Genomic DNA, 12,932 nt, shown 5'->3' on the forward strand with positions numbered 1-12,932 from the left:
GTATGGAATGAATCCAATTACACTTTTCTGATAAGGTTTTGGTCAGGTACGTGGCAGAAGGGGTTGTTAATCAGTTATAGCTGCATTGGTGTTGATGGAATTAACAACAGGTGCACTAGAGGGGCAACAACGAGATGGTCCCCAAAACAGGACTGGTTTTGCAGGTGGAGGCCATTTCAAGTTTCTCCCTCTTGATCTTTTTTAACTGTTTTTCCACAAGTGTTGGCCTTAGCTAGAGTCATTATCATGACTGGGAGGATGCGGCGATTTCTTAACCCTCCTGAAGTTGCGCAGATTGTCCAACTCCTCCTGAAGTTGCGCAGATTGTCCAACTCCTCCAGGATGGCACATCCATGCGTGCTGTTGCAAGAAGATTTGATGTGTCTCCCAGTACAACCTCCAGAGCATGGAGGAGATTCCAGGAGACAGGCAGTTACTCTAGGAGAGCTGGACAGGGCTGTAGACGGTCTTCATTCCATCAGCAGGACTGATATCTGCTACTTTGTGCAAGGAGGAACAGGTTGAGCACTGCCCGAGCCCTACAGAATGCCCAAACAGTTAGAAACAGACTTCACGAGGGTGGCCTCAGGGCACGACGTCCTGTAGTGTGCCCTGTGCTCATTGCTCAGCACCGTGGAGCTCGATTGGCATTTGCCATAGAATAGCAGAATTGGCAAGTCCGCCACTGGCGCCCTGTCCTTTTCACAGATGAGAGCAGGTTTCCTCTGAGCACCTATGATAGATGTGAAAGGGTCTGGAAAAGCCAAGGAGAGCGCTATGCTGCCTGCAACATCATTAAGCATGACCATTTCGGTGGTGGGTCAGTGATGGTCTGGGGAGGCATTTCCATGGAGGGACAAACAGACCTCTACAGGCGAGAGAACGGCAGTCTGACATTAGGTATCGGAATGAAATCCTTGCACCCATGGTCAGACCCTACGCTGGTGCAGTAGGTCCTGGGTTCCTCCTGATCCACAACAATGCCCGGCCTCATGTGGCAAGAGTATGCAGACAGTATCTGGAGGATGAAGGAATTGACACAATTGAATGGCCCTCACGATCACCTGATCTAAGCCCGATAGAACACCTCTGGGACATAATGTTTCGGTCCATCAGACGCCGCCAGGTTGCTCCTCAGACTTTACAGGAGCTTGCTGATGCCCTTAGACAGATCTGGGAGGACATCCCACAAGACACCATCCGTCGTCTCATTAGGAGCATGCTGTTTGTCAAGCATGCATACAAGCTCGTGGGGGCCACTCAAGATATTGAAAAGAATTTTGAGTTGCAGAAATTGAATTTAGGCAAAATGGACGAGCCTGCCACATCATTTTTTCACTTTGATTTTTGGGGTGTCTCTACACTGAGCCCTCTGTAGGCTGAAAACTTTTATTTCCATCAAAAGATGTGGCATCCTTTTGTTCCTGAGACATTAAACTGTCCATATCAGTATAAGATATCCAACTTTTTTTTCACCATTGAAATCTGTGTCTTCAAAGTGTTCCTTTAATTTTTTGGACCTGTGTGTGTGTGTGTGTGTGTGTGTGTGTGTGTGTGTGTGTGTGTGTGTGTGCATATATATATATATATATATATATATATATATATATATATACACATATATATATACACATATATATATATACACATATATATATACATATATATATATATATATATACACATATATATACGTACATATTGCACGCCCCACTTTTTAGTTTTTTATTTGTTAAAAAAGTTTAAATTATCCAATAAATTTCGTTCCACGTCACGATTGTGTCCCACTTGTTGATTCTTGACAAAAAATTAAAATTTTATATCTTTATGTTTGAAGCCTGAAATGTGGTGAAATGTTGAAAGGTTCAAGGGGGCCAAATACTTTCGCAAGGCACTGTGTGTGTGTGTGTGTGTGTGTGTGTGTGTGTGTGTGTGTGTGTGTGTGTGTGTGTGTGTGTGTGTGTGTGTGTGTGTGTGTGTGTGTGTGTGTGTGTGTGTGTGTGTGTGTGTGTGTGTGTGTGTGTGTGTGTGTGTGTGTGTGTGTGTGTGTGTGTGTGTGTGTGTGTGTGTGTGTGTGTGTGTGTGTGTGTGTGTGTGTGTGTGTGTGTGTGTGTGTGTGTGTGTGTGTGTGTGTGTGTGCGTGCGTGCGTGTGTGTGTGTATATAACACTCAGGACATGTGAAAATGACAAATATTCTCAAACATTCCCTGATCTTAAACTCCCAGGAGGGCAAGGAAAAACTCAAAACTCCAGCTAGGGAAAATGAGAAACCTTGAGAAGAGACCACAGATGGGATTGTCCCTCTTCCAGGATGACCAGGCTGCAATGGATGCAGAGAGGACACATAGTACAAACAGTGTAGTCAATTTAAAAAATATATATATATACCGTATTTTCCGGTGTATTAGTTGGCCTTTTTCGATCCAAAATCGACCGAAAAAAATCGACCTCGACTTATACACCGAGTCATAAAATTAAACTTCGTATTCAGCGCTTCAAATGTGATGGTAACCAAGGCTGTTTCTCATGCATCTCATTGTGCGTGGGTGTGCGTCCGTCAGGCTCATCAAACAGCGAGAAACTGAATCATTATAAAGCGTTCGTCGCATTAACACGCATCCTCAGCAACAATTTCAAATATTCTCACCTCAATAACGGACATCGAAAGCCAGGCAGCGATGATGACTGCTAGGGGGAAGTACTGGGTATTGAGCGAATGTGCGAGTCATCGCGCGTCAAGCAACGACAATAACTACCGGTACAAAAACATTCAATCGCCATGTCTAAATGAATGTCGTTGGCACTTAGAAAATATTCGCCAAACTTGGCCGGACTTCCAGGGGAAGAGGCCGAATTTTCACTTGTTCTGGCCGACCGGAGGAACCAGCCGAGGCGGACACTTTACGGCGGTTGAGTCATTGGCACTTAGAAAATATTCGCCAAACTTGGCCGGACTTCCAGGGGAAGAGGCCGAATTTTCACTTGTGGTGGCCGACACGGGGAACCAGCCGAGGCGGACACTTTACGGCGGTTGAGTCGTTCGCACTTTGAAAATATTCGCCAAACTTGGCCGGACTTCCAGGGGAAGAGGCCGAATTTTAACTTGTGGTGGCCGACACGGGGAACCAGCCGAGGCGGACACTTTACGGCGGTTGAGTCGTTCGCACTTTGAAAATATTTGCCAAACTTGGCCAGACTTCCAGGGGAAGAGGCCGAATTTTCACTTGTGGTGGCCGACATGGGGAACCAGCCGAGGCGGACACTTTACGGCGGTTGAGTCGTTGGCACTTGGAAAATATTCGCCAAGCTTGGCCAGACTTCCAGGGGAAGAGGCCGAATTTTCACTTGTTCTGGCCAACATGGGGAACCAGCCGGGGCGGACTCTTTATGGCGCAAGAGCCGTTGGCACTTAGAAAATATTTGCCAAACGCTCTCAGGATAGAGAAGACCAAGAAGATGCCCTTTATGATGACAAACTAAACGAAAACGAATGGAACGAGCTTTTCGGAAATAGCGACGATGAAGACGAATTTTGAACTCTATGTACCGGCAATCACTTTATAATTATAATTTGTTGTTTCTTAACTAAAAATAAACCAGTTTCTAAGAGTGTTCATTGTTGTTAGTCTCTCTCGGCGCGTAATATCACAGGGTCATGAAGTAAATATTTAAAATAGCGTATAGATCGCTCGCTACAAACTCGCGAATTTGAACACATTTCGTCAATAAATTTCGCATATTTCTGATTGAATTTTGAAGTTTAATATAATGCAACAATTGAGCTCGACTTATACAAAGGATATATCATAAAATCGTAAATTTACGTCGAATTTTAGGGGGTCGACTTATACACCGAGTCGACTTATACACCGGCAAATACGGTATATACATAGATACACACACACACACACACACACACACACACACACACACACACACACACACACACACACACACACTAGGAGTGGGAATCTTGAGGCACCTCACGATTCGATTACAATTCAGAGGCTACGATTCGATTATAAAGATTATTGATGCATTTTTAATTTAGGTTTATGATGCACTTTTTCCACATTTCTTTTTGTCTCACTGAATGAGCATTCATCACTTGCAGTTACAAAAACAATGCATTTGTAATAAGAAACAAAGAGTTTAATTAATTTCCATTATATCTTGGATATGGAAATTTCAATGGAAATATCCATTGGAATGGAAATGCATGGACATTTGAACTCTAGTGTTCTTGTATAAGAACAGTAGTTGATCCACATGCTCAGATGAGAGTGCTGCGTTGTGCAGTGATGTGTCTCCTGCAGTCGAAAAAACTCCTTCTGCAGCAACACTGGTGCCTGGAATACACAGGTACCGCTTGGCAAGCCTGGAAATAAGAGGAAAATGTACTGCATTCCTTGCCCACCAGTCAAGAGGGTCCTCTGAGAGACGGAGAGCTGGAGTACTAGTACAGTACTCGTTAACTTCTTGAGCCCTGGCGTAGGCAGATCGGGGCTGTGGCTGCCTTTCGGCTTGAGTGCTTCCCCAGCAGATCCTCCAACAGGGAAGATGACAAGGCTCTATGTTCCTCTTCCATGTCTATGTTTGGTGGGTCCTCTTCCCCTGCAGCAGGTGTTTGTTCCTCGTCCTCTTGCTCATTTTGCTGTAGGTAAACAAATGAGGAAAACGTGTAAACAAAAAGGCTCAAATGTTTATCACAACTTCATTGTTAAATTGACATTTGATACAAATGGTTGAATTTGATATTGAATTATGTACAAAATAAATAAATGTTATATTATGCAGAATATGCACAGAGTAACACTTTACAGGGAATATTATGTAATACAATATAATGAAAATTGCAGAATTGCCTGGAGTCGTGCAGCACCCTCAACAGCCACTCTGTCATAGGTCTCCTCTCTGTCCTCCTCCGACAGGAAGGGGAGGCTTTTAAACTGAGGGTCGAGAGCAGCAGCTATCTGAAGAGTTTGCTTCTCCTGCTCGCTGCTGTATTTTTTGCTGCTGAGCTCCTCGTGTATGGCTCTCTTTATTTCCCTGACCAGTGGAGACATCCCAGGAGGAGTTTAGCTTGCAGAGGAGCAATTAGAGAAATGGTGGGGCTTCTCTCTGTTGACATGACAGTTGTTGCATCCTTCAGGGGCTTGAGGGCTGCTATGATATCCTCAGCATTTTTGACATCAGCCTCACTGAGTGTACATAGGTCTTTCTCTGATCTTCTCACTTGAGGGGAGAGGAGTGTGGCGGTGATGGCAGGCTGCTGCTCCAAAAACCTGCTCACCACCTCAAAGGCACTATTCCATCTAGTAGTCTACCTTCAGTTTGTGCTTGAGGATGTTAAGCAGCTTCTGGTTCTCTTCAAGCTGATGTGCACCGACTGTGCCGCGGTGGAAAAAAGTGCCAATGCGTCTCACTCTTCCTAGCAGTCTGGCCACACTTGGCACCTTCAGGGCACGTTGAGCCGCAAGGTTCAGCGTGTGGGCGTAGCATTCCAGATGGCTGAACCAGCGACAACCATATTAGCTGCGTTGTCTGTAACTAGAACAACTTCTTTATTTGCGATGTTCCATTCATTTAAAGCACTGCTTAGCAGCTCAGCCATATTAGCACCCGTGTGGCTTTCATGCATTGATCTTGTTTGAAGCAGGTGTGCTTTCAGCTCCCACTCATCGGTTATGAAATGCGCAGTTAGAGTAACAAATGACTCGGTGGCTACAGATGTCCACGCATCACATGTAACGGCAACTCGGTCTGCATTCAACAGCGATGATGTTATTTCTGCTTTAGTCTGCTTGTAGAGTGCCGGGACGGCCGTGTCGGTGAAATAGCGTCGGGATGGGATGACGTACCTCGGCTCCGTTGCCTCCATCATTCTCCGAAATCCCCGATTCTCTACAACCGAGTACGGTTGCAAACCCATTGCAATGAATTCCGCGATGCCTTTTGTAATTCGCTTGGCCTTTTGCGATGTGTTTGGCAGCTTACTCAGAGCGTCCTCAATTGTTCTCTGGCTGCTAGTAGCAACAGCAGCAGCTGGCTTTCCCACCTCCTCTGTAGGGTGGAATCGTGCTGTAACTTCTCATATTCGTTGTGTTGTCAAAGTATTTTATTTTAGCGCTACATATCTTGCATACAACGTAGCTTTTGTCCAATTCAGTTCCTCCGTCAACATTGTAGAATCCAAAATGATTCCACACGTCTGCTTTTAAATTTTTACGAGCAGGTCGGATCTCTCGGCGAAGTGGGTTGAATATCTTAGGCTCAGCCATGTTTGTTTTTTTTCTGGAGGAGGGTACTGCGGAAGTGTGCTGAGTGTGCCACTGTGCTCTCGGTCCGTTCTGCATAGTGTCTCGGAGAATGCGCTTACTGTATTTTAGTTCCGCCTTACTTGGCATATTTAAATAATCGGAATTTGGATGTTTGCAAATCGTTCTCGATTCTTCCACGGCCGAATCGCGATTAATCTAAGAATCGGGAATTTCCCCCACCTCCAATACACACAGTATCTCACAAAAGTGAGTACACCCCTCTCATTTCTGCAATGTTTTAATTATATCTCATCATATCCTGCCATAACCAAATTTTAATTTATCTCCAGTCCAGGGGTGGGCAAACTTTTTGACTTGCGGGCCGAATTGGGTTCTAAATTTTGACCGGGGGGCCGAACCAGGAGCAGATGGATGTAGTGTTTGTGTGAAGTAATATAAACAACCTGTAAAGGTCATTGCATAAAAGGTTTTGGCCTTTAGTAGGTAGTAAAGCATGGATATTCTAAAAAAGTTTTTTGAAAACAAATGCATTTATTAACAGCATTAAAAAAAAAAAAAAACATCCCTAAAAAACTGCTATCAGTGATTCTCATAAAATATGACACTGTTATTATGAATGACAGTCTCCATCACTTCAGTGCCTGCAGGTCAGATTAATGAAAGATGTATGTTTATCTTATGAGATCACATCAAACGGCAAACATTTTGACCAAATATATCATCTTGAAGAATCGGTGAAAGCATACATCCAAATAAAGTAATCAAAACGGCAACACGGTGAGGGGTATCTGAAAATCAGAGCAGAGTTTTAACTCACAAACACCTGGTAACAGAAGTGAGGAAACGGAAAACACTTCCTTAAAGTAAGCCTTAACAACTTTAAAGGTTAAGATTAGTCATAACAGGTGGTGCATCAATGTCCTTGAGCATCCTGCATTGTTTGAAAATGAGAATGGTCGCTAGTTTCAATCCCTGCTATTTGTACAGATCATATTCAAAATGCATTTCTTTACAACAAACTTGAAAGCCTCCCCTTCATTTTCAGTGTTCATTTGATGCGGTTGTTCATGTGGCTGAACGTCACGTCGCGTACGTCGAGCCAAATTGGCCACTCTTTTTAAACACTCGGCACTTGCTTTTCCTTGGGCGACTCATTTTAATGGAAGGATTCCAGGGGAAGGTTTGTGGGTGGCTTTAGCGTAAAACTGTATCCGAAAACCCGGCGGGCAAATTACAAGAATGCTGTCGTCACAGCCCACGCTCTAAATTCGGCACTGCTACAAATAGAGCGCGAGTGCGCCATTTCCGTACTACTGAGTACGTACACGCACTTGTGAGTGTGCACCGAGCTTTCTGACACGGCTTCCGGTAGTAAATGCGCAGGCGAGTGGTTCCCCATCTACTGGGGAAACGCAGTCATTGCAGGCAAAATGACCGAAAAAAAAAAGTTTAATAATACAATTTATTTAGGGTTGGCGGGCCGGATTAAACGGATCCGGCCCGCGGGCCGTAGTTTGCCCATACCTGCTCTAGTCAATTAATGCTTAAAATTGAGTTATTTTTTAGTAATAATGCATATACCGTCTTTATTCTAATTATCGCACATATTCTAATAATTGCCCAGTGTGTGTTAGCGATGACATAAATAGAAAACATTGATACCTCTAATTATCGGCCATGCTGCTAAAATTGCTGCGATTGACCATTGCGCGCGGCCGTTCCGATCGGCCATTGCATGCGATCTTTCTGATCAACCATTGCGCGCGGTAGTTGCGCGCCGCCGTTCCGATCGGCCATTGCGCGCGGTCATTGCGCTCCTGTTGGATCGCCGCTGTGGGAATGTCGCCCTCCGGCCAAAGCCCAAAAGTAAATGAATGGGCCTTCATACTTTGTGTAATTTCAACCGAGAGGAAGTGTGCAACTTGGGAGTGGCCGTTGCGCCCGGCCGTTGTGGTTGGCCATTGCGTGTGGTCGTTGCGCGCGGCAACTCCGATCGGCCATTGCAGTTTCAACCGAGAGGAAGTGTGCGGTTTGGAGCGGCCGTTGCGCATGGCCGTTGCGATCGGCCATTGCGAGTGGCCGTTCCGATTGGCCATTGCGAGTGGCCGTTCCGATTGGCCATTGAGCGCAGTCGTTGCGCGTTTGAAGTATGCTGCGTTCCTTAAGAACACCAGTGAGATGCAGGTATTGCATACTACATAAGGAAAATAAACATATCGCCCATTTCAGTGCCCCTTGGCGATCGGACAAAAAGTGTTCTCTATTAATTGCCCACCCCCCTGTTGGACATAAACCTTCTCTAATTATCGCCCTGGGCGATAATTAGAATAAATACGAATATATAGTACATATTTTTCAAGATGGAGGCGCGTGCACACGCAGCGGCCACTCTCTGTCCCGTCAGTACGGTGATTTGTTCGTTTAATGAGTGTTCGTCCGACAGTCTTATGTGTTCGTCTCGTTGTGCTATGTCGTGCTACAAGTACAGCCGGCAGGTTCTGCTCGACATCGGCAGAAGTGGGTTTTGTGGCGTTCTGGACTTTGAAGTGGCGACATTAAAGGCGCTCGGACTGCTACGTCCTGAAACGTCGCCGACCTCGCCCGCTATTCCTCCCCCGGAAACTCTGTGCGAGGAGGCAGAAGAGGGGCAAGCGCGGAGGCGTCCGGGCCAGGCTGGCGGCCAACCCAGCTCGCCCGGCGGTGCCTTCCATTCTTCTGGCGAATGTTCGATCGCTGGACAACAAAACGGATTACATTCGCCTGCTGAGGTCTACAAACCGGACGGTGCGAAACTGCTGTGTCCTCGTGTTCACTGATACCTGGTTGACTGACAACATTCCAGACTCTGCCGTGCATCTGGAGCGGGGGGACCGTGCCATTGTACAAGGGGTAAAGTCGCGAGGAGGTGGAATATGCGTCTACATCCGAGAAGAATGGTGCCAGGACTCTGTGGTGGTATATAAGCACTGCTCGCCACTTGTGGAGTTTGTGATCATCAAGTGCCGTCCTGCCGAGGGAATTTACCGCTATTCTGCTAGTTGCGGTATACATCCCGCCTTCCAACATCGAAGGCGACAGGATCGCGGTGCTTGGTGAACTGTACCAGGCTGTCAGTGAACAACAGACAGCGCACCCTGACGGTTTCACCATCTTCGCTGGAGACTTTAATCATGCCAACCTGAAGTCTGTTTTCCCGAGGCTTCACCAGCATGTTACTTTTCCGACACGTGGAGACAGCTTCCTGGACCTAGTCTACTCTGCGCATAAGGGAGCTTTCAAAGCCACCCCCCTCCCCCATCTTGGGCTTTCTAACCATCTCACCGTTTTGCTTTTGCCCGCATACAGACAATTGGTAAAGGCATCCAGGCCGGTTCGGAGGCGGATTCGGGTGTGGCCTGAGGGTGCCTCCGATGCACTTCGTGACTGCTTCGACACCACTGACTGGGACTTGTTTAAGCAGGCGGCCACCTACAATGATCGGACGGACGTAGAGGAGTATACTGACTCTGTTTCCTCTTACATCGCGAAGTGCATCGATGATGTGACTAGCTCAAAATCCGTCGTCGCTCGAGCAAACTGGCAGCCGTGGCTGACAGGGGCCGTCCTCAGACTGCTGAGAGCCAGGGACAAGGCTTTCAGAGCGGGGGATGAGGCTGGCTTGAGGACAGTGAGAGCCGACCTGTCCTGGGCGTCAAAGAAGCGAAAAAGGCGTTCTCGTGCAAGGTCTCCACCCACTTCAAGGACAGCAAGGACGCACGGAGCCTCTGGCAGGGCATTCAGACCATCACGGACTACAAGCCCGCGCCGAGGAACTGTGAGGGCGACGTCCGTCTGCTGAACGATCTTAACCGCTTCTTTGCTCGCTTCGACGCCCAGAACAGCACTTGCCCGCTGAAGAGCACTCCCCCCCCCCCCTGGTCCTGGACAGGTACAAGTCTTGGATAGATGGGAGGTTGATTCCAATTATCTTTTCTGCAGTCCTGATTGTCCGTTGCAGTCTATGCTTGTCTTGTTTGGAGGCCGATCCAAACCAGACAGTGATGGAGGTGCAGAGGACAGACTGGATGATGGCAGTGTAGAAGGTTTTCAGCAGCTCCCGCGGCAGGTTGAACTTCTTGAGCTGTCTCAGGAAGTACAGCCTCTGCTGGGCCTTCTTCCGGACAGAGTCTATGTGGCCGGTCCATTTCAGGTCCCAAGAGATTGTGGTTCCCAGGAACTTGAAGGTGTCTGATGAGAGAATAGTATTACTGCGGATAGTGAGGGGTGAAAGTGGTGAAGGGCCTCGCCTGAAGTCCACTGTCATCTCCACGGTCTTGAGCGGGTTCAGGTCCAGGTGGATTTGGCTGCACCAGTGGACCAGCCGCTCCACCTCCTGTCTGTACGCAGTCTCATCACCGTTCTGGATCAGTCCGATGAGAGTGGTGTCGTCTGCATACTTCAGGAGCTTCACGGAAGAGTCACTTGCGGAGAAATCGTTGGTGTAGAGGGAGAAGAGCAGTGGGGAGAGGACGCATTCCTGAGGGGCTCCAGTGTTGGTGGTCAGGGTGTCAGATGTGGTGCTCCCCAGCCTCACACGCTGTCTCCTATTGGTCAGGAAGCTGGTGATCCACTGACAGGTGGAGGGAGGATGTCAGGAGCGATGGTGTTGAACGCCGAGCTGAAGTCCACAAACAGGATCCTGGCGTACTTTCCTGGGGTGTCCAGGTGTTGCAGGATGTAGTGCAGTCCCATGTTGACCGCATCATCCACCGACCTGTTTGCCCGGTAGGCAAACTGGAGGTGGTCCAGCAGGGGGCCCATGACATCCTTCAGGTGGTTCAGTACTAACCTCTCGAAAGATTTCATGACCACAGATGTTAGTGCAACAGGTCTATAGTCATTCAGACCTGTGATGGCGGGCTTCTTGGCCACTGGAACGATGGTGGAGCTCTTGAAGCACGAGGGCACCTCACACAGCTCCAGGGAACGGTTGAAGATCCGTGCAAAGGTGGGCGCCAGCGCAGACTTTCAAGCAGGAAGGTGACACACCGTCTGGGCCCGGTGCCTTCCTGATCTTTTGTCTCCGGAACATCTGGCGCACTTTCTCCTCGCGAATCTGGAGTGCGGGCGCGGCCTCTGCAAGAGAGAGAGTCGGTGACCACGGTGATGGTGTGGACAGAGCAGTTGTGGGGGGAGGTGAGTATGTGGATTGTGCTGCAGGAGGTCCCGTTGTGTGGGAGGACCGATCAAACCTGCAGTAGAACCTGTTTAACTGGTCAGCGAGCCTTGGGCTCTCCACAGGACGGGGGGTTTGTTTCTTGAAGCCCGTGATGCTCTGCAGGCCTTTCCACACTGTTGAGGGATCAGGATTGGCAGAGAGGTGTCTCTCCAGGCTCTCCCCGTAACACCTCCTGGCTTTCCTGACCTCTCGGACTTTCTTTGACTTTGATATACACACACACACACACACACACACACATATACACTTATACACATATACATACACACACACACATTATCTGGACGGACGGATTCAAGATTCAAGAGAGACACACAGCTGGCCAAAGGTGTGTGCGTGTGAGTGTGTGTGTGTGTGTACACACACACACACACACACACACACACACACACACACACACACACACACACCTTTGGCCAGCTGTGTGTGTGTGTGTGTCCATCCGTCCGTCCAGATAATCCTTTTTGTAATCGCTGTGAAAAACCATGGTTGACTGCAAACATTGAAGCGAGTAAAGTTTTGTTCAAGCGCTCCAATTTTTACTTTGCTTTTATTTTTGTCATTTGTCCTCTAGCTGCTCCTGCCCAGTGGTGTGACAGTTGAAGTGATTGTGGTGAATATTGTATCAGCCGGGCACATCTTTGTCCAGCAGCACACCCATCCTACTTACCATGCCCTAAGAAGCCTTGACCAGCAGATGTTCTTGTGCTACTCCCAACCTGGCACACCCACCCTTCCTTCTCCAGCTGAAGGTAAATATACCTGTAAAGAAAAATATTGTCTAGATCCACCCTTTGCAAAGTATTGTCCACAGTCTCTGATCAATGTCACAGTGTTAGGCTTGGTTAATACAGCAGGCAAATGCGACCCAAATTGGATTACCGTATTTTTCGGACTGTAAATCGCTCCGGAGTACAAGTCGCACCAGCCATACATAAAATGCATAATAAAGAAGAAAAACGCACATATAAGTCGCACCGGAGTACAAGTCACATTTTGGGGGGAACTTTATTTGACAAAATCTAACACCATGAACAGACATGAATAGGCAACAACAGGGTAAACAATAAGGTATGCTAACGTTACATAAACGCAAACGAGGAACTGAGAACGTTCCTGACGTAACATGTTAACAGTTATTCAAATAACTCCCTCACTGTTTCGTGCTTTTACATATATTAACACATGGTCTCTCTGTCTTCATCATCTAGTTGGTGTGATATGTGCAGCTCCAGCAGTGGAAGGAGCCTGGTGGAGAGCTCAGGTCATCACCTTCTATAAAGAATCAAATGAGGTGGAAATAAGATACGTTGATTATGGTGGCTATGACAGAGTGAAGATTGACTCATTACGGCAAATAAGGTATGGCTATATGTAAGAAGTACTGTTTAAGGGCCCTTGTCAACACAGCATTGCATTTTTAGATTAAGCT

The 12,932-nt window shown here is 47.3% G+C and overlaps 1 protein-coding gene across 2 annotated transcripts in view; it reads left to right on the top strand.

Moving 5' to 3' along the window:
* Window positions 1-12,932, top strand: part of akap1b (A kinase (PRKA) anchor protein 1b) — a 35,017-nt gene that overhangs the window by 15,182 nt on the left and 6,903 nt on the right. For both annotated transcript variants that reach the window (XM_049725714.1, XM_049725715.2), the window contains 2 exons: window positions 12,075-12,252; window positions 12,712-12,862. In XM_049725714.1, coding sequence (XP_049581671.1) covers window positions 12,075-12,252; window positions 12,712-12,862 — 329 coding nt within the window. The remainder of the gene's footprint in view (window positions 1-12,074; window positions 12,253-12,711; window positions 12,863-12,932) is intronic.

Source organism: Syngnathus scovelli, chromosome 7 (genome assembly GCF_024217435.2).
Source record: "Syngnathus scovelli strain Florida chromosome 7, RoL_Ssco_1.2, whole genome shotgun sequence".
NCBI classification, from domain to species: domain Eukaryota; kingdom Metazoa; phylum Chordata; class Actinopteri; order Syngnathiformes; family Syngnathidae; genus Syngnathus; species Syngnathus scovelli.